Source organism: Sorex fumeus, unplaced genomic scaffold (genome assembly GCF_029834395.1).
Source record: "Sorex fumeus unplaced genomic scaffold, SorFum_2.1 ptg000073l, whole genome shotgun sequence".
Lineage (NCBI taxonomy): Eukaryota > Metazoa > Chordata > Mammalia > Eulipotyphla > Soricidae > Sorex > Sorex fumeus.
The window spans coordinates 19,021,734-19,049,388 of record NW_026606130.1 but is presented as its reverse complement, the minus strand read 5'-3'; the positions used below and the strand labels follow the sequence as shown (position 1 = coordinate 19,049,388).

At 40.8% G+C, this 27,655-nt stretch overlaps 1 protein-coding gene across 1 annotated transcript in view; it reads right to left on the bottom strand.

Annotated features, from left to right (window-relative positions):
* The window catches only part of FAM120C (family with sequence similarity 120 member C), a 200,961-nt gene extending 173,824 nt beyond the window's left edge, over nt 1-27,137 (bottom strand). The window contains exon 1 of the mRNA XM_056129974.1: nt 26,404-27,137. Within this exon, the coding sequence (XP_055985949.1) occupies nt 26,404-27,096 (693 nt within the window). The 5' untranslated portion in view covers nt 27,097-27,137. The remainder of the gene's footprint in view (nt 1-26,403) is intronic.
* Between the last annotated feature and the right edge of the window lie 518 nt (nt 27,138-27,655).

Below are 27,655 nucleotides of genomic sequence, written 5' to 3'. Positions count from 1 at the left end.
CATTTGGAAACTGGACAAACCACTCACTAATAACTACTGCATCAGGAGGATATCAAAGAAGAAATAAAATGATTCCTCAAGAGAACAAGTATGAAGACTCAAATTATAAGAAGCTATGGGACATACTGAAAGGGGGAAATTCATACCAATACAGGCTTACATCAGATAAGAAACAAAAGCTTAAATGAAGAACCTAGCTCACTGCTTTAGAAAATAGAAAAAGAACAACAAATGGATTACTAAACAGAAGGAAGAAAACAATTAAAAATAGAGCAAAACTCAAATATCAATCAAGAAAACAATCAAAAGGGTTCACTGAAAACAAGAGGTGATTTTTAAAAAACAAATATGAATGATGGGGCAACTGCAGCCTCATGGGAAGGGGGGCAGTACTGACTAGTCCTTTCCGCCCTACCAAGGTCAAGTTGCCCCCCACAAGCGGTTCTCCGGCACGGCCCTGGCTCCAGAGGTCTGAGGACTTAATCCAGAGCCCAGCAGCTTGTGGCAGAAAAGTGAATGGACTATGCATTAAACTAAGTTGCCATGCCTCCCCGGGAGAGAAAGGGTGTCTCTCCCTTCCGCCTCCTCCCAACCCCCCAGCAGCAAGGTGGCCGCCACCTCAGAGTTTATTGGAAAGCCAGGTATGAGCCAGTGGTGATGGGGCAACTGCAGCCTCGTGGGAAGGGGGGTGGTACCAGCTTGTCCTTCATGTCCTACTGAGGTCACGAGTTGACCCCCATGAGTGGCTATCTGGCACGGCCATAGCTCCAGAGGTACAGAATCCAATCTCGTAATTATCTGGCTCTTGCAGAAATCCCTCCAGACTTAATTCTTAAAATTAGTAAAATATCAGAAATACCAAATCATATGGTTCTCATAACCAGCTATAAAAAACAAATTATTTAACAATGCCTTTTCGGCAGTTCTGATTGTTGGGTGGAAACTCTAAACAATAATGGTGCATCTTTTGTCGAAATAATGAATGTAATTAAAGTAGAGAGAGAGTTAAGTAGAAATCATCTGCCTCACAGGCATGGGGGGTATATTGGGGTTCTTGGTGGTGAAAAATAAGTACTGGTGAAGGGAAAGGTGTTTGATCATTGTATGTCAGAGACTTAAACCTGAAAGCTTTGTAACTTTTCCCACAGTAACTCAATAAATAAATATAACAAAAAATAAAAATAAAAATGAATGAGTAAAAGAAAAAAGACCCTAACAGATCAGAGATGAAAGTGGAGCAGTTACAAAAGACACCAGAAACATAAAAGACCATAAGATCTTACTATGAACAATTCCATTCCACTAAGCTAGAGAACCTAAAAAAATAGTATGAATTCTTGGAATCATACAACCTATAATTATTGAAGTAAAAAACTAAAATAGACCAATCACAAGTAAAGAAACTGACACTATAATTTAAAATCTTCCCAAGACCAAAAGCCCGGGTTGAAATGTTTTCAGTTCCACCAAACTTTCAAAAGCAAATTACTGCCTATTTTCCTTATGTTCTTTCAAAATATCAAAGAAACATGAATCATTCCTAGTAGCTTATCTAAAGGCAATATTACCCAAAACAGACATAGATATTACTAAAAAAACCACCATAATCAACATAGAGCTTCCATATGATCCAGTGATTTCACCTCTTGGCATCTACCCCCCAAACACAAAATAATTAATTCAAAGCATAACTATGTTTTTGTAGTACTTAATTCAATGCTCAGGATATAGAAATAATCCAAGTGTCCAAGGACAGGTAGATGAAAAAAGTGTTGTATATATACAAAATGTAATACTATGCAGTTTTAAGAAAAGATGAAGTCCTTCAGTTTGCTGCAACTTATATGGAACTGAAAGATATCGTGTTAAGCAAGATAAGAGGGAGAACAAGAAATACCCGAAATCTCTCTCATATGTCATAGAAAATAAAACAAAAGAAGAAAACAGACAATATCAAATGTTTGGCACTGGATTATAGAACTGAAAATACTAACCACGAAGGGAATTGGGAGGTGGGGAACGATGAAATGGGTTGCAATTAATATAAAGACAGTGGTAGAAGATCTCAGGCACTTTGTTGATGGTGAGATGTGGCAACTGTGCATCAAAACCATAAACACTGACACTATTGTAAGTATGTGACCTAAATTATAATCATTAAAGATGTTAAAATGTTGTTTAATAATGTTAGAAGGCTCAACAGGCTGGAGTGTAACTTTGCATGCAAGAAACCTGGAATATATTAATAGCACGACCTGGTAGCCTGAGTACTCCCAGGAGGGAACCTCAGGCACAGAGCTGGGAGTGGTCCCTGAACACCACTAGGTGTGGTCCCCAAACAAAAGCAAATGACAATTTTAAAGAAACTTAAAAAGATAGTGATAGTCAGCCATTATAAATGAAAATAAACCTGTCTACTACAACAACGGAAGTTACCAAGAGGGGAAAGGAAACAAGGGTGAAGATGGGTTGACAACATAAATAAAATTTCTAAGAATCTTTTCAGGGTCTGCGGAGACAAAAAGCTGGAGTAAATGCTTTGCACATAGGACCTCCAGGTTTGATCCCTCCAAGAACCACTGAGAACACTGCCATGTGATTCCAAAACTAAAAAATTTCAAAACATAAAGCTAGAAAATTAATTATAAAAATAAATCTTTGAGTATATAAAACACCTGGAGACTAAACAAATACCACTGAATAAGGAAACTGAATGGGTCAATCAGGAAATCATACAATAAATTGTATTTGATTTTTGGTTTTTGGCCTCCCCTGGCAGTGCTCAGGCAGACATGGGGGACCACATGGGATGCTGAGGATTAAACCAGAGTCAGCCACATCAAGGAAAGCACAATACCTTCTATACTATCCTTTCAACACTCTCCTTTTTCTCAAAGTCCTAGAATATCATATCTTTATTTAAGGTAGAATTTAATATTTTAAAAAAATTTTTATTAGTGAAACACCATGAGGTACAGTTGTAGACTTACAAATTTTTGTGCTTTGGTTTCAGTTATACAATGATCCAGTACCCATCCCTCCACCAGTTCCCATTCACCATCATTTACTTTTTTTTTTAATTTTTGTTAGTGAAACACCGTGAGGTACAGTTGTAAATTTACAAATTTTTGTGCTTGGGTTTCAATTGTACAATGATCAAACACCCATCGCTCCACCAGTGCCCATTATCCACTACCATGGGTCCCAATATCCCTCCCAACCCCATCCCCCCATCCCGCCCTGCCTCTGTGTTCTCTCTCTCCTTTTGGGTGTTGTCGTTTGCAAGAGGCATTGAACAACACTCTCCTTTGTTTTTTTAAATAAAAATGAGAATAAATGGGCCGAAGGGATAGTATAGCAGATAAGGTGCTATACAACACATGATCCCCAAGAATTGCTTGGAGTTATCACTGAACACAGAACCAGGGGTAGTCCTTGAGAATTACGTGGAATAGCACAAAAACACAAACCCCCCAATATTAGTTTAAATTATACATTAAAAGGATTGGGTATGGTGAAAAAATGGGATTTAGTCTAGGGTATAAAGTTGGTTCTACACATCAATTAAGGTGATATACCACCAAATAAAATTTTAAAAATTTAAATCACAATTATCAATAGATGAGGAGAAATATTTCGCAAGATTCAACTTCTATTGATGATTAAAAACTTTCAACAAAATGAGGATGGACGAAATTTACCCTAATCCCACACCTAACATCAAACTCTATCGGGAAAAACTGAGCATTATGAGTGAAGGCCAACAAAACCCAGGTAACGCGGAACATTGTGACACTGGACTCTAGGCTCAATGAGACAGGGAGCAGAGATCCTCTGCCTGTTCTCCCCAGTCTCCAGCGACCCAGGGGTCACACCTATAAGCCACCTCCTTCTGGCACCAGATAATCTCATCAGCCACCATCCAGATCACACAGATTTTTCTCCCAGAAGGGAGCAACATGACGCCCGCCATAGCCATGCCACCTGACTTCGTGTCAGGCTGTTTCACTCAGGGCACCTCAGAGGGGGACAGGTTAAAGCCCTCCCAGCTCCAAGGGACCCAGCCCCAGCAGCTAAAAGCCTCCAGAACCCAACTGCTGCCATGCTCAAGGCCGTTCCCCACATGCTCAGGTGAGCCTCATGTACAAGTGAATGTATTCCTGGACCACGTGGCTGCATTTGTGGCCACACGACACATCGTAAGTTTTCCATAACAGACAATACAAAATATATTATTTGGGTTGTGTTTTGGGACAGGGATTGGGGCTTGGGATGGAAACATCCCAAATTTGGTGGTGGGAAGGTGTAATGGTGGTGGGATTGGTGTTTGAATATTGACTGTAATCAAACATTGTGAACCATCATATAAAATAAAAAAAATTAAAAAAAGAAAAAACTGAGCATTGAATAGAATATCTGCTCCTTGGTGGTGAGCATGGTGTGCTAATATTATATCCCTAAACCATATCATCATTTATATTCTTATATTCCAATGCGATCTCAACAAAAACACTTTTTCTTTGTATTTTTTTGGGGGGGAGGGGCAACACCCAGCAGTGTTCAGGGCTTACTCCTGGCTCTGTACTCAGAATTTACTCCTGGTCAAGTTGAGGGGACTATATTTGGTGTTGGGGGGGTCAAACCCAGGTCAACTGCATGCCAGGCAAACACCTTATCTGCCATAAAATCGCAATCACTCCAGTCCCCACAAAATTTTCAAAAATTAAAAAATAAAAATGAGGGGCCAGAGCAATAATATTTCAGTGTGTAGGGTGCTTTTCTGGCACATGGCTTACATGGATTCAATCTCAGGCACCCTAAGATACCCTATATGTTCCCCTGTGACCACCAGGGGTGATTCCTGAGTGCAGACCCAAGAGTAAGTCCCGAAAACAGTCAGGTATGGACCACCCCTCTCCCCAAAGTTTAAAAATTAAAAGAGAGCGGAGTTGTGCCTCAGTGCTAATACACAAAAGTCTGGATTTAGTCCTCGCACTGTAAAACTAGAAATAAAAATAAGGATGGGAGAGATAACTCAAAGGGTAACGTGCATGCTTAGTATACAGGAGGACCAGGTTTAATTCCCAGTACCACATAGTCCCTCAAGCACTGCTAGGAATTATCCTACAAGTACTGCAAGGAGTGACCCCACTCTAAGCACAAAATGTCACAAGAGTGATCCCCAAAGACCACAGATTGTAGTTCAAAGGAAAATAAATAAATATAAATTTTAAAACAGGAACAAGCTTTCATGATTCCAGTTATAGAATTTCTTTTGCTGAATAATCTGGGGTAAGTAACAGAAAATAGAATAAAAATGTGACAATACTCTTACAAAACTAGTTTCCTAGCTATAATAAATTCTTCAGGAGTAATCCATTTGATGCTTGACTTTGCTCACTTTATTTTCCAGGAGAATGCCATGCTATCTCTCTCAATTCCAAATCCTTCCCATGAACATACTTAGTTCCTCTTAATTGCAGTCTGTCAATTTCCCTTAACTCTTACAGAAGTGAGACAATTGATATTTGTCACAGAATCAACTTGATAATACTATTATCCCTGGAGCCGGAGTTGATAGTCCAGGAGTAGGGCACTTGACTTGCAGAATGCGACCGAGTTCAATCCCTGGCCCTGCAAAGAGTGATCCCTGAGCACAGAGCAGAAATAAGTCCTGAGAACTGCTGGGTGGGTCCAAGACCAAACCAAAAACCTCCCATAGTCTCTAAGTTTTAAAAAGGCCCAAGCGGGCCCAGTAACGTCTCCATTGGAGACTTTGTTGTTACTGTGTCTGGCATATCGAATACTCTCGGTAGCTTGCTGGGCTCTCCGAGAGGGGCGGAGGAATCGAACTCGGGTCGGCCATGTTGGCCACTTGTAAGGCGAACGCCCTACCTGCTGTGCTATCGCTCCAGCAGGGCGTTTGCCTTGCACGCAGCCAACATGGCCGACCCGAGTTCGATTCCTCCGCCCCTCTCGGAGAGCCCGGCAAGCTACGAGAGTATCTCTCCCGCACGGCAGAGCCTGGCAAGCTCCCCGTGACGTATTCGATATGCCAGACACAGTAACAACAAAGTCTCCAATGGAGACGTTACTGGGCCCGCTCGAGCAAATCGACGAACAACGGGAGGGCCTTTACCTTTACCTCTAAGTTTTAAAACCACAAATTTCATTTTACTTTTGTGTGTACTCTCCATGGTCCTAAGTAATACTAGAGCAGGAGTGGACAGAATACAAACATAGCAAAACCTAGTACTGATGTGAAAAAGAATCAGAGGCAAATGAAAGGTCACTATAGTGGTTGGAGCGATAGTCCCATGGGTAGGGCATTTGTCTTATACGTGGCTGACCTGGGCTCAATCCGCAACATCTCATGGTTCCCTAAGCAATACTAGGAGTAATTCCTGAGCACAGAGTCAGGAGTAACCGCTGAGCATTGTGAGGTGTGGCCTAAAAACCAAACTAACAAAAAGGTTACTATATGGGGGTATGGTGCTGCCAGCAGGTCAATCTGTAACTGTGAGGCAAGTGCATCAGCAGCCTGATGGCGCTTCAGACTTCCAGATACCCCAAAATTGCTGCTGTGCCTTTGGCCAGACCCCAAAAACTTGGGGCAAAGTTTACCAAGAAAGTAAACGGCCAAAGGTTAGGTATGTGGGGAACACACCCACAAACCACCTCCAGCTCAGCTATATATTGGAGGCATGGCCTCTCTGGTTCCTGATTGAATTGCTTAATGGCCATGATCCCAGAGACTCTCAAACAAATCTCAAAACCAGCGGCTTTTGGCAGAAATGTATCCTGTTCCTGCAGTAGGTTACTGGTGCTGGGCCAACCCAGGTGGGAATAGGTTTCGTACCTTGGCCTGTTCATCCCTGGCGGCCAATTGGCCACCATCCTTCAGAGGCCAACGGACAGTCAGGTTTGGGCCCCCAGTGACAAAACACGCAGGGCATCACGGGATGGGGGTGGAGCTGCAACCGTCCTCCCCATCCCAACGAGAACCCAAGTCATCGCCCACAAACGGCCTCTCTGGCTTTTGATCAAGCTGCTTAATGGCCATGATCCCAGAGACTCAGAAACAAATCTCAAAACCCAGTGGCTTTTGGCAGAAATGCGTCCGGACCCCACAGTAGGTTACTGTCACCGGGCCACCCCAGGGAGGAAAGGGTGTTGTCCCTCCACCTGCTCCCCCTTGGCGGCTTGGTGGCCTTCATACTCCAGAGGCCATTGGACAAGTCAGGCTTGGGCCCGCAGTGACGAAACTTGTTGGGCCTCACGGGATGGGGGGGAGCCGGGCCTGTCCTCCCCACCCCAATGAGACCCCAAGTCATCGCCCACGAACGGCCTCTCTGGCTCCTGACCAAGCTGCTTAATGGCCATGATCCCAGAGACTCAGGAGCAAATCTCGAAACCCAGTGGATTTTGGCAGAAAGGTGTCCAGACCCTGCAGTAGGTTACTGTCGCTGGGCCACTCCAGGGAGGAAAGGGTGTTGTCCTTCCGCCTGCTCCCCCTTGGCAGCTCGGTGGCTGTCATCCTCCAGAGGCCATTGGACAGTCAGGTCTGGACCTGCAGTGACGAAACTTGTTGGGCCTCACAGGATGGGGGTGGAGCCGGTCCTGGTCTCCCCATCCCAAGAAGACCCCAAGTCATCGCTCACGAACGGCCTCTCTGGCTTCTGATCAAGCTGCTCAATAGCCATGATCCCAGAGACTCAGGAGCAAATCTCGAAACCCAGTGGATTTTGGCAGAAATCCCTCCAGATTTAATTGTTAAAATTTTGGAATTTCAAAATCACATGGCCCTACTGCAGCCACGCGACATCATATGTTATTCATAACCAGCAATAGAACACAAATGTCTACTGTTGCCTTTTCAGCAGACCTGAGTATTGGGGTAAAAATCTCAAATAATAATGGTGGGTCTGGTGTCAAAATATTGAATGTGATCAAAGTAGAGAGAGAGAGTAATGTGGAAATCCCATCTGCCCCACAGGTAGGGGGAGGGTGTGGGATGGGGGTATACTGGGGTTTTTGGTGGTGGAGAATGGGCACTGGTAAAGAGACAGGTGTTTCATTGTATGACCGAGACTTAGACCCGAAAGCTTTGTAACTGATCTCACGGTGATTCAATAAATAAAATTATAAAAAATGAAAAAAAAGTAAGGTGGAGTTCATGCACAATTCAATCAGCTAATCTGTGGCTGAATAAATAGCAGTACTCCTACATAAAAATAAATTTAAAAACAGGTCACTATAAACTCAGTATTAGACTTCTGCAGGAGGGAGGAAAGTCACTGGAAAGAGTTTGCCTGGATTATAGAATTTCCACCTTTCAAATAGCAAATCAATGTGATATCAATGGAGTGCCTGCCATACACTGGAAACTATTTCAAGCTCACTTCATGTCCACTAATTTGCAATAACATGAGGAGGCAAATTATCCCTTTTCTAGATAAAAGAACAAGGTTCAGAGATTAGAGAACTTGACCTGGAGTTACAGATCTAAAAAATGAAGTTAGCTAATAAGCACATCAAAAAACGCTTAGTATCATTAACAACAATAAATAACCAAATTGAAAAACCAATTAACACATACTAGGATAGCTGTAATTTTAAAAATGGAAAATAACAACCTTTCATAAGAGGAGAAAATGAAATCCTCCTTATATACTGGCAGCAATGTAAAATCCTGCAGTCACTTTAGAAAAGTTTGGCAGTATCTCAAATACTTATAGACTTTTTCATGTAACAAATTTAAAACTGCCTCAACCCCTGTTCTATTCTTCCAAACTCTAATGTGTTGTTTAATAACAACTTTCACATTCTCTCTTCTCCCAGCCTCTGGCAATCATCATTGTACTTTATTTCTATGATTGACTACTGTCATAACATATAACCATACATTATTTCTCTTTTTTTGTGACTGGTTTATTTCACTTAACATATAGCCATCCATATTGTAGCATATGAGAGAATTTTCGTGCTTTTAATATTAAATGAACAATATTGCATTGTATGAATATGCTATATTTTATTTCTTAATGATAATTAGGGTCGCTCTCTTGGCTGTTGTGAATAGCAAATGAATAAAGATATATAAAATTCCTTCAATATTCTCCATGCATTCAGTTCTCTTAAGTATCAAGGAAATTCTATTTTTTAATATTATTAAATATATTTTTTATTTTTAATAATTTTATTTTTATATAGTATTGCCATACTGTTTGTCAAAGAGGTTGTACACTTTTATAATCCCAGCTACAGTATACAAGGGCTTCAAATTATCTATAATTTCATCCAATTCTGTTTTCTCGTTTTTCAAAAAGTAGTAGCCATCCTATTACATGTGAGATAATATCTGATTGTGGTTTTGATTCACATTTCTCTGATGATATGGAGCTTTTCATGATTATTGGTCAGTTATTTAATATTATGAAGAAACTTCCAGATATTACAACTTAACAATATTATGGCCAACAAAATAGTAGTTTTCTTTTTTTTTTTCTCTTCTGGTGTTTGGGATAAAACTGAAGGCCTAATGTATAAAGCATGTATTCTACTACTGAACTATATCTCTGGCCTCAAAAATTATACTTTTGTTATTTATTTGGGGAGCACACCAGTGTGACTTGGGGACTATTCCTGTCACCATGATCAGGAGTGATTTCCCCAGTGGTGCTTAAGGATCCACGTGGTGCCTGGATTCAAACCAGGGTTGGCAGCACGCAAGGCAAGCACCTCACTTTCTGAACTCTTTCTCTTTTTAGTGTCATGATAATAAATCCCTGTTATACTTCTTTGGGAGGGGGATTATACAGTTTCAGAGCTGTTCACGATTAGGTTTCAGTCATACAATATCCCAACACCCATCTCTCCACCAATGACATTTTCCAGCACCAATGTCCCCAGCCAACCACTTCCCAGCCTGCCTCTATGACAGCACTTTCCTTCTCTCTCTCCACTCTCTCTTTCTACCCTCCCCCACACTTTAGGCATTATGATTTACAATACAGATACTGATAGGTTATCTTGTATGAGACTAATACCCAAGGAGAGTAGGATTAAGGGCCAGCAGGAGTGCTCCATGATGCCATGATGAATGCTTGCCACAAGTACTGGTGTGGGAGGGCATTTGCGATAGAGAAGGGACCACTGTGACAAAGATTGTTGGAAATGATCATTCTGGATAAGAACTGCATGCTGAAAATATTTGTGAAGGAACAAACTTATTAAATTTTTTTTCTTGGTGCGATGCCAGGGATCAAATCCAGGAACCCATACATACAAAACAACTACTTCTGAGCTACAGCCGCGACCTGACCATATTTTATTTTCCACAACTGATTCAACAATGTCTCTTGACAGTTTGTTTAAATGAGGATAAAGCAGGGTCCACATGATGCATTTCACAGATATGGCTCTTAACAATTTAAATATACAGATGTTGTTTTTCCTCTTATTTAAATATCATTCCCTTGTTGCTAAATGCTATACTTTTTGTTTGGGCCACACTCTGCAGTGATCAGGGCCTACTGTGGCTCAATGCTGGAAGTGGGGGTCACTCCCAGTGGTGCTTGGGGAACTAAGCAATTTGGGAATTGAACTGTATCACCTGTAATCAAAGGATGCACTCCAGCAAATTGTTCTATCTCTGTAGCCCACAACACTTTTTTGAAATACAGAAGAAAATATAAATTATACAGAAATGCTATAGGGGCATTTAGACATTAAAGAAATTTAAGATGCATTATCTCTCACTTCAAGTACACCATAGGACAAACAAAATTAACAGAAGATACCATGGGGGGGATTTTAAAAATAATCTTAAAGTAAAGTAAAGGCCCCCCCGTTGATCATCGATTTGCTCGAGCGGGCCCAGTAACGTCTCCATTGTGAGACTTGTTACTGTGTTTGGCATATCGAATATGACACGGGTAGCTTGCCAGGCTCTGCCGCGCGGGGGAGATACTCTTGGTAGCTTGCCGGGCTCTCCGAGAGGGGCGGAGGAATCGAACTCGGGTCGGCCATGTTGGCTGCGTGCAAGGCAAACGCCCTACTGCTGTGCTATCGCTCCAGCCCAAAAAATAATCTTAGTGGGGAAAATGTAAGAGTAAAAGCAGTAATGGTAAAGATCAATCCTCTTGATTACAGTACTAGCAAACTTTTGTTTGTTTTGTGCCCCACCAGGTCCTCGGGGCTTACTACTAGTTCTGAACTCAGGGATTACTCCTGGAAGGCTTAGGAGAAAATATGAGGTGTTGGGAATTGAAACCAGTTCGGCAGCATGCAAGACAAATGCACCCGCTCTACTATTGCTAGGTTACCCAAGCAAATATTTTTGTTTGGAGAAAAAGCAATATAAATAAATTTAAAAATCAAATGCCAAGAAGAAAACAAATTTGAACTCACAGAGCAGTGAATCAAATTACCTAAAGGAAAAGAAGCCAAACAACCCCAGAGAACATTTTTTTTACCAAAAAACAAAATAGTGCAGGGCTGGTTTGCATGTAATAGTCCCAGGCTCTATCCCAGCACTGCATGGCTCCCCCATTTGGCACCATCTATCCTAAGGACAAAATTTATGCTTACCCACAAACACCATTGGCGGTGATACATATTAAAAACTAAGTTAAAAAGGAAATATGAGTGCCAGAGCAATAGAACAGTGGGTAAGGCCACCTTGCACGTGGCTGATCCAGGTCCAATCCTCACCATCCCCAAGCACCACCAGGAGTAATTCCTGAGTGCAGAGCCAGGAGTAACCCCTGAGCATCCCTGGGTGTGACCCAAAAAGCCACCAAACAGGGAATGTGTGTCAACAACCATTAGAGACTTCATCTTGTTCCTTGAAGATGTACTTTTAAAATTTATCAAAATCAGGGCAAGTGCTTTACCACTGAGTCACATCCTCAGACCCATATGTACTCATCATGGCCTCGTACTGCCTCTTGGCTATTGCCTTGTCTCTAACTGTTCTCATGCACTGTATATTTAATTTTAAAGCAGGTTCAATTACGAACAGAATGGGGGAGAGCAAATACAAGACCTTCTAGAAAGATTCTCGAAGGTTAACATGCAGACCCCAGAAACAGTTATTTTTTAACCATGTTATCTCAAGCTTTTACAAGGCACAGACCATCATTTCCCAGGGTTCATTAACCACTAATACTAGGTGGACAGCCTTAAGACTAGACTCTTTTCTCTCCTTGGCCCACTACCCACTATTTCCCTCTCACTTACTTCTCCAACTCATACTATAAATAAAGCTCAGACCCCAGCCTATGGTTTTTTTTCTCTTTTTTTCCCTCTTTTTAACATCAACCCTTGTCTGGAGTAATTGGCTTTCAAACAATGAGCATCCTAGTCTCGGTTTGGTAACAAACTGTTCACTAGTCAGATCATTCAGCATGATAATTTGCAACTAATACAATAAACTAAACCCTGATCACAGCAAGAATAAGTCTTCTAGATGTACTCCACTGGTGGAGTCACCTGCACATCCTAATTTGGAGTGCATTATCTCTTTACTCTGTGGAACTTTTGCTCTACTCATATTCTCTTGAAGAAATCTATTTTATTTTGCTGAAAAGTCTTCAAGTCACAATGGCTTTCATAACAGCTGAACACTTTGGCTCTTTTCTGCATCTATGATTTTTATTAACTGCTATAAGCAGAATGGCAGCTCCTGGCCCAAACTACTATAGTTTAATTACTAACCTTTCCACTTTTCAAAATAAAATTATTTAGGCAATATTAAACAATAGTATCACCAAATAACTAGTCAGAAAAGCAAATTTGAACTTTATTTAAAGAAAGCTAAGGATTGAGAATCTAAACATCTATTGCTATGTGCAGTTCAGTAAATATGAGTTGAGGGTCTACCAAACACCAGGATGCAGATTGAGCAGAGGATTATTCTCAATACGTGTGAGAAGTTATAAGCATACTATAACTTCTTGTTGTCCATTTTACTTATTTTATACTTAGACTTTCAGAAAGGCTGGAGCGATAGCACAGCGGTAGGGTGTTTGCCTTGTACGCAGCCGACCGGCCGAGCCAAGTTCAATTTCTCTGTCCCTCTCGGAGAGTCCGGCAAGCGCCTGCACGGCAAAGCCTGGCAAGCTACCCATGAGGTATTCAATATGCCAAACACAGTAATAACAAGTCTTACAATGGAGACGTTTACTGGGCCTGCTCAAGCAAATTGATGAACAGGAGGACAGTGCACAGACATAATAATATTTGCTATAAAAACAACTAGCAATATTTATCACTAGAATGTCAGCTCCAAAAAAAATCCAGGATTTTGTTCACTGATGTATCTCTGGTGCATAAAACACTTGCATGGAATAGGGGACCAATAAACTATTTTAATTTTATCCAAGATTTACTGAACTACAGGGTCAGAGAGTTAGGAAAAGCAATTAAGTCATTTGACTTGCAAGCCTAGCAAACTTGGTTAAAGCCCTGCATACAGTCCTGAGTATAATCAGGAGTGACCTCTGAGCAAAGCCAGCTGCAGTCCCTGAGCACCATGGGGAGTGGTCCAAAAACCATCAGGTACTTATTTATATCAGACAATAATGTAGATATGGGAAAACAGCAATAAATAAAAATCAACAACAAAAACAAACAAAACAACAACAAAAAAAGTCAAAAAATTTTTTTAAAAACGTCAAAAATTTCTGCTCTCATAAAGCAGTATTAATCTAGTGATTACCACTTCACGGTAGACACTGAGGTAAGTAACGTAAGACATGTTTCATTTATCCTTCTAACCCCTCCCCTTCCATTTTTTAATGGAGAAAATGGAAGCTTAAGAAATCTAATAACTTCCCCATTTTGCAGAAAATATGGAATATTTTTAGGTCTGACTTTAAAATAATGCTTGTTCCATCAAGTACTTTGACTCTTAAAAAAAAAGGTCCTACATTACTTTTTTTTTTCTTTTTGGGTCACACCCGGCGATGCACAGGGGTTAATACTGGTTCATGCACTCAGGAATTACTCCTAGCATGCTCGGGGGACCATATGGGATGCTGGGAATTGAACCCGGGTCGGGTCGCATGCGAGGCAAACTCCCTACCCGCTGTGCTATAGCTTCAGCCCCTGGATCTATATTACTTGAGAGCAATTAATAAATTGATACAATAAACTCAAGATCATAAAGAGTATTTATAGTGTAAGCCCATTAATAACAGAGGATACATAACAGAGGATAATAACAGAGGATAATATTAATAATTAATATTAAAATTAATGACATTAATAAAATTAATAACATTAAAATTAATAACATTAATAACATTATAACATTAATAATATTATATTAATAAACAAATATCGTATTATATTTTATATTATATTTGTATTATATTAATAAATATTATAGAAATAAATACTATATTAAAATTTTATATTAATAAAACTGAGGATAAAATAACATTAATAACAGAGGATAATAACAGAGGATCTGTGACTGAGCCCTATATGAACCTAAAACGAGCTGAATATATAGTTGTTATTCAAAGTAACCTCACCTCAGAGAAATACTAGTTCCTGACTTCTTGCAATATCTGACCTCCTCCTCCAATTTATCCCAGATTTTATTAATACACTAGTCTCATTTCCAACTACTATGTTAGATATAACAAATCGGGGTCTGACTCAGGAAGGGTATTTTGTCTACACTAACCACCTATTTTTGATTACAGAACAAAAAGACATCAGAGACCTGAAAAGAGTACAGCAGACAGGGTGCATGCTTCACACGTGGCGAACCCAGGTTCGATCTCTGGCATTCTATATCTTTGAGCACCACCAGAATTGATCCCTGAGATCAGAGCTAGAAGTAAGCCCTTGGCCAGTGTGGCCCCAAAGTCCTCCCACGAAAGGTAACAAACGACAAGAAAGCATCAAATTTAAATTAAGAAAACTTAGGAGAGGTATGGGGAATGAATATTTAATTCTATTTTAGTAGTAGAAAGATGAATAGTTTATACTTCAACTGCAAATCCTATCAATGTCAAAGTATAACTGTAGTGCAGTTTATGGACTACATAAACTTTACTTCCGTTTATGTAAAGTTTCATCATTATACTAAGAAGTTAAACCATTAATAGATTATATTCATAATTACAAAGTTGAAGACTAACAGCATTAAAAAGAATAGCCTCAAGTCCAAAGTGATAGTACTATCACTGGGTGCTGGGTGCTGGCCTTGCCTGCAGCCAGCCTGGATTTGATCCCCAGCACTGCATATGGTTTCCTGAGCCGTCCAGGAGTGATCCCTGAGCACAGAGACAGACTCTGACCACCACCAGATATGGCCCACCTTCCCCTCAAAAAAGAAAAGAGCCACAACCAATCATCACTGTCATTCATGGCAACACTGATAGTGATTTTCCTCCAAACTTTAGTAATCTCTTCATACAGCCAGAGTACAATTTTTTGCCATTAAATACTGTGGTCAAGGCAGAGTCTGGTGGCAGGAGCGGGAAGAAAACTGGGGACATTGGTGGTGGGAAATGTACACTTGTAAAGAGACAGGTTTGGAACATTATGTGACTGAAATCCAATCACAGACAACTTTGTAACTCTGTATCTCAGTGTGATTTAATTTAAAAAAGTCAGAAACTGATCCAGAGTTCAGTAACTCTAATTTTAATTTTCAAATACAATTTTATTATCCTTACTCTCAAACTGTCAGGAAGAAGCACATTTATATAATGAAACTAGAACTTGAAAGAAGCACAAGCAAACCTTAAGAGTTAAAAAAAAATCTGTTTTAGGGGCTGGAGAAATAATACAGAATGTAGGGTGCTCACTTTGAATGCAGCTTACCCGGGTTCAATCCCTGACATCCCAGATGGTCCCTTGAATACCACCAGGAGTGATTCCTGAGTGCATATACAATAGTAACCCTTGAGCACCACTGAATGTGGCCCAAAACCCAGATAAATAAATAAAATCAAAAATCTATTATAATTCTTCTGGGAGTTGGTGACTCAATTTGATAATAAATTTTGTAATCAGAGATCATGCTGTGAGCCAACGCTCAAATTCAAATAGTGGGGTAAATCAGTTAACTTCCTCACATACAAAATGGAGATTTGTTACTAATTTCTATCTTATCATAAATCTTAAAATTTACACAAAATACCTATATATGCAGGCTCTTAAAAGAGCGGCTGATTTTTCATTATTGCCTGTTTATTCTGCAGAGACAGTCTATGGTATGTAACATCTAAAGGAATTCAGTACTCAGAAATAATTTGAGACCAATATAGAAAGAATAGGTACTTGTGTTCTGTCCAATAACAAATATTCAGAATTGAAAAGTCAGATGGTCTAATAGAAAGTATGTAGCACTGTAGCACCATCCTCCCGTTGTTCATGGAATTGCTCGAGGGAGCACCAGTAGTGTCTCCATTGTGAGACTTGTTGTTACTGTTTTTGGCATATTGAATATGCCATGGGGACCTTGCCAGGCTTTGCTGTGCAGGCAGGATACTCTCGGTACCTTGCCGGGCTCTCTGAGAGGGAGGAGGAATCGAACCCGGGTTGGTTGCATGCAAGGCAAATGTCTACCCACTGTGCTATCACTCCAGCCCATGGGAAAAAGGAATCTAAGGGCACTATTGAGTTACTTCAGAAAGAAGACAGGAAGTGCAAAGTGGTTTCAAATGCCTACAGGAGCAGCTAACATATATGAATAATGGGGCCATCGAGTCAAAAAACTGTCACAATTTTGTTGTGGATGCTAACAATATAAACATGCAATTTATTGAGATTTAATTTTTTGTGTTTGTTTTTGGCCACTCTGGGCTGTGCTTAGAGCTTATTTCTGGCTTTGTGCTGAAGGATCACTCCTGGAGGTTCTTATGGATCACATGTATAGAGACTGATACTTGGTTTGGGTCCATGCAAGGCAAGCGCCCTACTGCTGTACTGTCTCTCTAGCCCCCGTACTTTTATTTTGTAAGTCCAGTAGTTGGAGAGTTAGTACAGTCAGAGGGTACTTGCCTTGCACATAGCTGACCCTGGTTCAATCGTGGGTACCATATGGTCCCTTAAGCCCTACCAGGAGTTATTCCTGAGTGGAAAGCCAGGAGTAAGGCCTGAGCACCCTCTGGGTGTGACCCCAAACCTATAAAATATACAACTAAAATTTTCAAAAGAGGGGCCAGAGAGATAGTTCAACAGGTAGGGTGCTGCCTTGCACCAGGCCAATCTGGTTTTATCCCTAAAATACCATGATCCCTTGACCACTGCAAGTAGTGGTTCCTGAGTGCAGAGACAGAAGTAACCCCTGAGCATCACCAGATGTGACTCCAAAACAAAAATTATTCAAATGATTCTAGTCATATTCTTGTCATTAATTCTCCTTTGACTAGGAATAGGAAGTATGATGCATAATTTATGGACCAAAAGTACATGTTAGGTCATATATTTTTGTTTTACAATATAAAGAATCCTTGAATACTGGGCAAGGGATGTCATCACTCAATAGTAGAGTGCACTCCTCACGTGAGAAAGGCCCTGTGTCCAATATTTAGCAAAAACATCCTCTTTATACTACTTCATATCAGAAAACAAGTTTAGAAATGTAGGTGTTTTCAAATAGACATCTGGCAGCGTTTTTCATAATTAGGGTAAATACTCCCAAAATATTTGTGGAATTCTAATATTTTGTGACACAGTTTTCTATTTTTGTACCAAAGCACAGTAATTCAGTATTTTCACTCCACCTCTATCTTTCATACTGTGAACATTGAGAAAAGCTAACTTAAGGGCTAAGTTCATTTTCATAAAACAATGTCAGAGAACTTTTCCTGGGATTCAATAGAAAATGTTGTAATTTGTAGAACGTTAATTCAGGGCATTACTTCCATTTCATAGAAAACAATTTCAGCAATGAAAAGACAGCCAATTTATCTCCTGCCAAATGAATTTCCCAAAGGCATGATTTTGCTTACAAATGAGCAAACGCAACCATACAAGTATTTCTGAACAACCTTGCTTTTAATCAAAATGACTACAGTAGTTGTGATGTAACTCAATAGGGTAAATATTTTATTTCAATCTTTGCTGATATGTTGATTGATTCTGAATTTTTTTCACAAATAATGAATCTTGACAAGTGATATAATTAACAGATTTAAGCTCTTTTTAAGTGTTTCTGCTACAAATTGAAGCTTTGTGAAGTCCAATAGTAACACTATTGCAAAAGCACCATCTGTAATCACATTAATTTTAATAAATCTACACTAAAAACTTCCTAACTTTCTAAACACATATACACAAAATTGAAGCATTTCTGGATGTCCCTCTCACAGAACCCAAATCCAAGAAATACACTGCATCAGAATTCTTTATTTTTTAAATCAATTTAAAGGGCTCAAAGTTCTGAAGTGTAATTTTACATGAGGGAAGCACACCTCAGCACCACCTACTTCCCCTGATTATCACTACCGTTGAACCCTTATACCAAATTCTTAACACAAGTTTTATCTAGATAGTGCTTCTCAGACTAAGAATATATCAGAATCAATTAGAAAAGTAGTTTCTGATTTAATAGGACTGGTCTAGGGATATAGCTAAGTGTATAGGTAGCTCTACACTCATTGTAACCAATTGTGATCTAAAACTTCACAAATAATTTTCTTCTTTGGATCACACCCAGTGATGCTCTGGGATCACTCCTGATGGTACTCAGGGAACCATATGGGATGGTGGGGATTGAACCTGATCCAGCCATGTGCAAAGCAAATGCCCTACCCACTGTACCGTCTCTCTGGCTCCCCCACAAATAATTTCTTGACCTAATTTGTTTCCAAAATGTTTAGCCTCTGAGCCCTCTGAGCAACAGCATTTTTGCATGTTTGCAATGCCTATTTATCACAGTTTTTCTATACTCAAAAAACTATCTTAAATTATTATGCACAAAAAGCTTTTTTAAAAAAAAACTATTTTATTATTTAATTTTGCTTTTGGGGTCACACCTGGCAATGCTCAAGGGCTACTCCTGGCTCTGTACTCAGGTCCCCCTGGTGGTACTCAGGGGATCATATGGGATGCTGGGGACTGAACCCAGGTCGGCCATGTGCAAGGCAAATGCGCTTCCCACTGTACTATCACTCCAGCCCCATCTGTCACTGTCACTGTCCTCCCGTTGTTCATCGATTTGCTCGAGCGGGCCCAGTAACGTCTCCATTGGAGACTTTGTTGTTACTGTGCTTGGCATATCGAATACATCACGGGTAGCTTGCCAGGCTCTGCAGTGTGGGCAAGATACTCTTGGTAGCTTGCCGGGCTCTCCGGGAGGGGCGGAGAAATCGAACTTGGGTCGGCCATGTTGGCTGCATGCAAGGCAAACGCCCTACTGCTGTGCTATCGCTCCAGCCCCATACAAAATACTTTTTAAGCCCTGGTCATGTTTTTTATTTTTTGGTTTCTCTGTAACATCAGGCTGTGCTTGGGGCATACTATTGCGAAACTCAAGGGACGAAATGTGGTACTGGAGATAGAAGCTGGGTGAGTATGACATGAGAATAGAGCTAAGCATGGGACAGGAGAAATAGCAGGGCATAGTAGTGCATAGTAGGTAGGGCACTTGACTTGATCCCAGGCACCATACTGTTCCCTGAGCACTGCCAGGAATGATCACTGATCACCACCAAGTGTGGTCTTAAAAACTGGAAAAAAAGCTATGTGAAAGAAGATGGTATTTAGATTTTAGTTATATAAAAATTCTCAGAATAGCTAGGACATTTCTTTTCATGATTGGAAAAGATGTATGTATCAGGTTAGGTTGGGGAGTTTGGGCCATGAAAAGATTTGTCTACCATGCTGAGAAGTCTGCATTTGGTACGGTATATAAAAAGTAGCCAATGGGCATCTCCAGGCATACAAAATCAGCTTTGTTTTTCAGGATGGCATCTCTGCAGCAATGTGTAATAATACAGTGGATAGGGTGTACTAGGACCCAGGTTCGATCCCCTCTGGTCCCCTGAGTATCGTCAGGATGATTCCTGAGCGCAGTGTCAGGAGTAACCTCTGAGCATCACCGGGTGTGTGACTAAAAATGAAAGGAAGAAAGAGAAAAAGGAAGGAAGGAAGGAAGGAAGGAAGGAAGGAAGGAAGGAAGGAAGGAAGGAAGGAAGGAAGGAAACAAGTTGAGGATACTTTCATGACAATGGCCTGAACTAATAGCAGAAGTGGAATGAGAACAATCAGAAAACATTTATGAGGAACAATTAAGAGGATTTGAAGACAAAGTAGATGTGTAAAGCGATAGACGAGTGCAAAACCGAGAAGTACTCTATAGACTCTTGTTTGAAATGGACGGAAAATATCATTCAAGGCTGGAGAGATAGTAAAATGGGCTGGAGTTATGTTTTTGGTATGCAGAAGACATGGGTTCTAACCTTAGAACTACATGGCCTGCAGAATACTACCACAAGAGACACCCCTCCACCCCCAAGCACAGAGCCAAGAATATACCTTGAGTACTGCCAGGTGTAGTTAAAAAAAAAAGCATCATTCATATAAATGAGAACACCAGACACAGAACACATTTTTGGAAAAAATGAGTTCCATCTTGGGATATTTTTAAATTGCACTGGCTTATACGACTTTGAACAGGGGAGCTCAAAAGATGTGTTAAAATTCATGAGAGGGGGGCCAGAGCAATACAGCGGGTAAGGCATTTGCCTTGCATGCGGCTGACTGGGGTTCAATCTCTGGCATCCCATATGGTCCTCCAAGCACAGAATAATTCCTGAGTGCAGAGCCAGGAGTAATCCCTGAGCATCGCTGGGTGTAACCCACAAAGCAAAAAAAAAAAAATCCATCGATTAGGGGGAGATAAAAAAAAATTACAATAATGACCAGAATACAGTTAATATTTAAAGTCAAAATAATGGATCAGATTGCTTAACAAATGAATGTAGAAGGATGGAAGTCTTGAACAAGACATTGCTTAAGGCAGGAGGCATAGAAAAAAAGAATAGTTTAGGAAAGAAGAAGAAATCTACTACAGATTTATAAGGAGAATCACAATTGAACAGGATTACAGACTACGGGAGTCAAAGAAAGGCTGGCTCTAAGTGTTAATTATCTCAAAGAGAATCTAGAATGCACAAGATTGGGAAATTATGTGGCAGATTCACAATGGTGATATCTAACATAAACCAGAAATAGACTAGGAAATGGTAACTAATAATCTTTTTTTAAAAAATGGTCAGAGGAATAGAAAAATATATGCATAATGGCTTAAGGGAATTTTCAGGTAAATGGGATTTAAAAAAAAAAGATTGGTGCATGCTGTATGTAAAAGATACTAGAAAGGAAGAGACTGAAAATGTAGGGAAAGACGCCACTACTCACTCACTTGGCAGTTTACACATTTGCCTTGTACTAACAGGACTGTACATTTAGCAATGCTGGTACAAACTAAGTGCTCAATAAATCTACTTATTATTTTACATTACTATGCACATTTCATAAACCATTCTTACATTCCCACATAAGAATGTATTAAAAAATAGGGTGGTAGGATTGTGGAAGATTGAACAATACATACACAAACCATGAATTTATATCTAACACTTGCTAGTGTCCAGAGGGGGGGAAATCAATTTCATTTCTTTGCATCTCAGTTATTCTAGTGTTAAATGGGGTAATGCATCTTGCAAGCTGATGAGGACTGAACAAAATTTCTATTAAAAACTTTTAATATGACCTGGAGTTACAGAAACAGTAGTAATTATTTAAGACCAAGCGATAGCACAGCGGTAGGGCGTTTGCCTTACAAGCGGCCAACATGACCGACCCGAGTTTGATTCCTCCGCCCCTCTCAGAGAGCCCGGCAAGCTACGGAGAGTATCTCGCCCGCATGGCAGAGCCTGGCAAGCTACCGGTGATGTATTCGATATGCCAAACACAATAACAACAAGTCTCATGATGGAGACGTTACTGGGCCCGCTCGAGCAAATCGATGAACAACGGGAGGACCGTGACCGGACCATGACTGAAACACCTAAAAGAGTTCTTGATTTTTTGTTGGAAGGTGTCAGACTTTTCAAACTTTGGTCTTTTGTGTACCATCAGCATATTTTTTCCACATCCAAGTACTGTAATTTAAATATTTTTAAAGTCAATTCAGAATTAACTTTAAATATTTTTAAAGTCAATTCAATTTTCTTTAAATGGCCTCTTTGAAAAAATTATAGCTGTGAAATGATGGTTTTGATGCTCTATTATTTTCCCTTAATATGTATCAACCGTTAAAAAACAGCATCTGGGGCCAGAGAGACAGTGCAGTGGTTAAGGCACCTGCATGCACTTGGACAGATGACCCTGGTTTAATCCCCAAAACTGCACATGTTCTCCCAAGCACTGCCAATGGTGATGCTTGAAAACATAACTATAGGCCAGGAATAAGCCCTAACACTGCTGGTTTGGGTGTGTCTCTAAAACAAAAAATAAAATATAAAAAACAAAACATCCATCCCGTTAACCACCCACACTATTACCCAACCACATTCTAAAACCACTTTAGGCTGCTCTACTTATGAGATGCTTAGAAAGAAATTAGGCTAGCAATTTGCGGGTTCTGCTTAATTTTTCTTCTATGAGTAATTACCACTTACAAAGGTTTGCAGAACATACAAATAAATAAGTCAAATGATAAAATTCACCAAGAATATACACCCAAAATTTTTTATGGGAGGTCCTAAACTTAACAATTAATCTTTTGTTTAATCCCTCCATCTCTATTTTTTAAACCATAAATAAACATAAGACTTGGAATAAAGGTACACCTTGTAGTGTAGTATAAAGAACATAACCAAGGAGAGTATAAAGCAGTGGACTTCACTCTAAAGCAGCAGCATTTCAGTTAAAAGAAATAGTAGGTATACAGATCATCAACAGAAACTGCTATCTTCAAGATCTTAGAACATTATGAAAAGAAAAACTATAACTAGTTATAATACAGTAACTAGTATATCAAAACTGTAACACCATAAATAATATTTACAATTCTGTGCTACAATCCAGGAAGTTCTTCTCCATTCCTCCAACAATGTTCACTGACCAAATTCAGGAAAAAGAACTTCACTCGCTGGTATTATCTATAGATGCATTCACTTTTGGAACCAATCTTAAATTCACTATATTAAGAAACACAACCACACATTTTTTTATCATTCATATTGTACAGCATTGTCAAGTGGGGCTATGGGTCCTATGGGGTTCCAGGATATTTGAAGGGAGCCATAGACGAAAATCCTGTAAATTGGGAAGGGAAGGACATAGCAAGAGAAAAGGGGACAAATCAGCAGGAGAAAGGGCACAGGAAAGAAAGTTGGACAAAGTTTAAGAAATCCTGATATAATATGTCTTAAGATAACTGATCAATTCATTCAGGAAAAATAAATGTATCCTGTTCCTAAAATGTATAAACATTTTATGAAAAAATTCAAGTATATGGCAAAGCTCCATAGTAGATAAATAACCACTAGAGAGATTCTACGATTTTTATTATACTCACTTGATCATGTATCAGTCCATTCTATATTTTAATGAACTTCTGGGATTTTAAAAATGATACTGCTTGGTAACAATTTCAGCAGGCTGTAAAAGGGTAGCTGTCAAAGATTTTGACTGATGGTGTGCAATAAACAAAAAACCCTGGAAACCAGAAACCAAATTCAGTATTCAACTCTCCAACAAACCCCAATCAAAATCTATTCAGAGCTATCAGCAGGCCATTTTAAGCTTCCACACCCTTATTCACTATCTGAATTACTTCCTAGGTTTTCCACAAAAGGCTAGTCACCAAAGCACAGATCTATGAAGCTGCTTCCAAAGTTTACGCCCTTCTGAAAACTACCCATATATAGTAAGGGCTACATTTTCTATCATTTTCAGTTGGCTCACAATATCTCAACTTTGTTTTAGTCTGTCTCTTTTACTAAGTCCTGACGCCACTGAGGGCAGGAATCCCTTTATTTAATTCTGAATCTCAGCAACCAGCATACAAACATTCAATAAATGAACATAAATGACCCAAACATGTCTTTTCCCAGGAGCCAGGGAATATGTGTCAAGCTTGTGGATGATCAATCTTATTAGCGGTTTTTCTAGAAAGATCCATTTAAGACCAAAATCCATTTTTAAGAGTTGTAATCTTTGGAGCCAATTTGCCTGGGCATAAATCCCAGAAAGCCAGCTCTGCCACTTATTTATTGCTGAGTGACTTTGGGTAAGTTTTTAAACTTTCTGTGCTTCAGTTTCTTTATTTGGAAAACAGGGATAATATTGCTTCATGGGTTACTGCAACGATTAAATAAGATTTTGCTAAAAGCCTCTTACTAGCAGCCAGGTTAATTAACGGCAGTGAGGTAAAACATTTTTAAAGCTTGAATGGTAGCAGTAAAGCAGAAAAACCAGATAGTTGCCAAAGCTTAGGTCCCTGGAATAAGATTAGGTCTCTGGAATGTAACTGTCAGGATGTGGGCTGGATATCGCAGGTCGAAAATACGTATTGTATGAATAATGGAAAATTGCTGAGTAATGCGTACTTACTAAAATAAAAGTATAAGGTGGGAACTTTGGTGGTGGAAAATGTGCACTGGTGAAGGGATGGGTATTTGATGATTGTATGACCAAAGCTCAAACAAGAAAGTTTTGTAACTGTATCTCATGGTGAATCAAGGGGGAAAAACAATAATAATAAAATTAAATTAACATTCTGAAAAAAAAAGTGTTAAAAAATGATCTAAGAAGAATGTACCAAAATGTACAACTAGAAAGGGAAGCAACGGAGTGTTATATTTTTCACCATTACAAATAGCTATAATGGGTGCTGGAGCAATATAGCACAGCGGGTAGGGCGTTTGCCCGACCCGGGTTTGAGTCCCAGCATCCCATATGGTCCCCCGAGCACCGCCACGAGTAATTCCTGACTAGCATGAGCCAGGAGTAACCCCTGTGGATCGCCGGGTGTGACACAAAAAGAAAAAAAATAGCTATAATCTAGATAGTCTTAGAACAAATTTGATTTTAGACTCAAGACTACTGTGAAAGGTCTCTGAACACTGCAAGTTTATGCATCTTTCTATATTTTTGGCTGTGCTCTGTGATCAGTCCTGGTAGTGTTCTGGGAACCTTAATGGGGTGCTGAGATTGAACCAGACTCTGCTTGCAAGTTAAGTCAAGCGCCTAAACCCTTGTAATATGTCCTCGGCTCTCTATACGACTTTCTCAATCTTCCAGTGGAGACATTTTTTCTCATTTCTTCACTGAGCTCCATTTCATTAACTTATGATTTCTGGAATTTTTTATACTGTCTTATAACTGTGAACATCCTTAAGAGCTTCAATTGGCTGGAGAAGAGATTCAGTTTTACCCTACCATACCCTGTATGTCTTTTAATCTTTATGATATATCCTTTACTTCTCAAACAGTGCTATTCCCTACACACAAGAACTTGAAATCTAAGCGTATGGTCAAACAACAAAGCAAGAGGTGTGGTGCCACGCACTAAAGATGCTGCTAAGCCATTCCCCAGGCCCCATATGCAGTGACCCAACAACACAAAGACTGGATTTATCTACCCATAAGGCCTCATACTTCTGATACAACTCTTTTGCTTTTGCTCATCTTTTCTCTTATAGCAGCCTTCCCTGACCACTTTCGTCCTCAGATAATCTTTCTCACATCCACACAATAAAAACTGGCGCTGTACTTACAGTATGTGCCATAAAGCGTAATCATACAAACACATACATTAAATGTTTCATATGTATATACATGATTTTTCAAGGGCAGAAACCACCATGTGTCCTGCTTTAAAATCCTCATACTTTCAGGGGTTAATACTGTTTAACAGTGACTACATCCATGGATTTTTTGGTTTAGGCCAAGAAGGAGGAAAGAGAAGCATGAAATAGGACGAGGAGGATGGGTTAAAAAAAACATACTGACTCAAAATTGTAGTAGAAGAAAGGTGTTCAATCAACACGTCTTACTTTCTACAAGACTGAAGACAGATCAGATACATTTTGACTCAGACTGAAGCATTTCAGTTTATGGCATTACATAGTAAGGAAAAGAGCAGGGCTACAAAATTAATTACGCTAAAGATTAGAGATAGGCCAACTGAATAAAGGGAGCTATTGCAATGACACGAGGAGAGGTGTGGGTATATAGGTGAGGGTACAGGTAGGAAGGTGATATGAAGGGGTAGGTAGATGGATTAAATGATCGAGATTAGGCAAATGGTTAAACTGGCTGCTCAGCGAGTAGAGATGGAAGGCGGGTAAGTGGGTAGCTGTTTAGTTGATAGGGAACAGATATGGCATAAAATTTAAGATCCGGCCCCTCCCTCACCTTGACCCGGAAGCGGATGAGTGCAAGCCTCACGCAGTGGCTCAGGCAGGCCGGTGGCAGGAACCAGGCCCGTGGAGGAGGGGTGCCCTTGTTGCCCACGTGTCCCACGATCAGTTGCGCCGTCTGCCGCTCGGCTTGGCACCGACGGCCCCACTCAGCCAGCCTGTCCTTACCCAGGCCCCCGGGGAACATGACGACCAGCTCCAGGCCATCGCCGCCGGGATAGGCACAAGCCTGGCATAGCGCGGACAAGTAGCCCAGCATGGCGTTCCATTGGCCGCCACACACCCAATCCGTCTGGTAGCCGCCATAAAGCCGGGGCAGCGCTGAGCCAGCATCCACAAGCACCCGGGCCCCGGGCAGCGAAGGGGGTAGCGGCGGCGGAGGTGGAGGCAGCCCAGGCTGCGGCTGGCCGTGGTGGTAGAAGTGGTGAGCGGGTTGATGATGCCGAGTCGGCCCGGCGCCCCCGGCGTAGGCACCCAGGGCGGCGGGCTGGAGCGGCGGTTGTAGAGGAGCTGAACCCCTCGAGGCGCGTGGAGCTCCAGGCGCTAGGGCTGCAGGAGGTGGCAGTTGGCGATGCTGGTGCTGCTGCTGCTGCCGCGACACCGTGCGCGCGAGTTTGAGGAGGTCCACGGGCACCACGGCCCCGGGACAACGTTTCTCCAGGAACTCTTGGAAGCCCTGGACGCCCATTCTTGGTCGATGGGCAGATGAAACGGAGGCTGCGCGAGCAGACGGAGATCGGATCTGAACGCAAAGTCAGGAGCGGGCGCATGCGCATTCCTCAGGGTGGGGGGAGCGAATACGGGGTGGGAAAATCATTCCCGAAGGGAGGGGGGAAAAGGGTGGAGACCAGAGACTAGATTTTGGAGGACAAGAGGATTGAGGCTGACTGGATTCATGAGAGGCTGGAGGATAAAAGCAATGATGGGTTCTAGTCTTTTCTCTCTGCTCTCCAATCCATTTTAGTTGCTTCAAATGAGCTGAAGTCTCCACCTTCGGGAGCCATGTTGACTCATCCTCTCTGTGGTCCATGCTTTTCAACTAGAGGAGGGGGAGGTGAGAGGGGCCTGGGGCCTTCTGGGTGTTGTAGTCTTTTCAAGGGCGGAGTAGCGCGCTACCCACCCCCTCAGCTCCAGCAAGGTCACTTGTGGCTGGACATCGCATATATTTGGGATTTGCGGTCCATCTCTTCAGAAAAGCAAGCAAACTAGCAGCTGTACTATCTATCCAGCCCCATGCATAGCTTTTA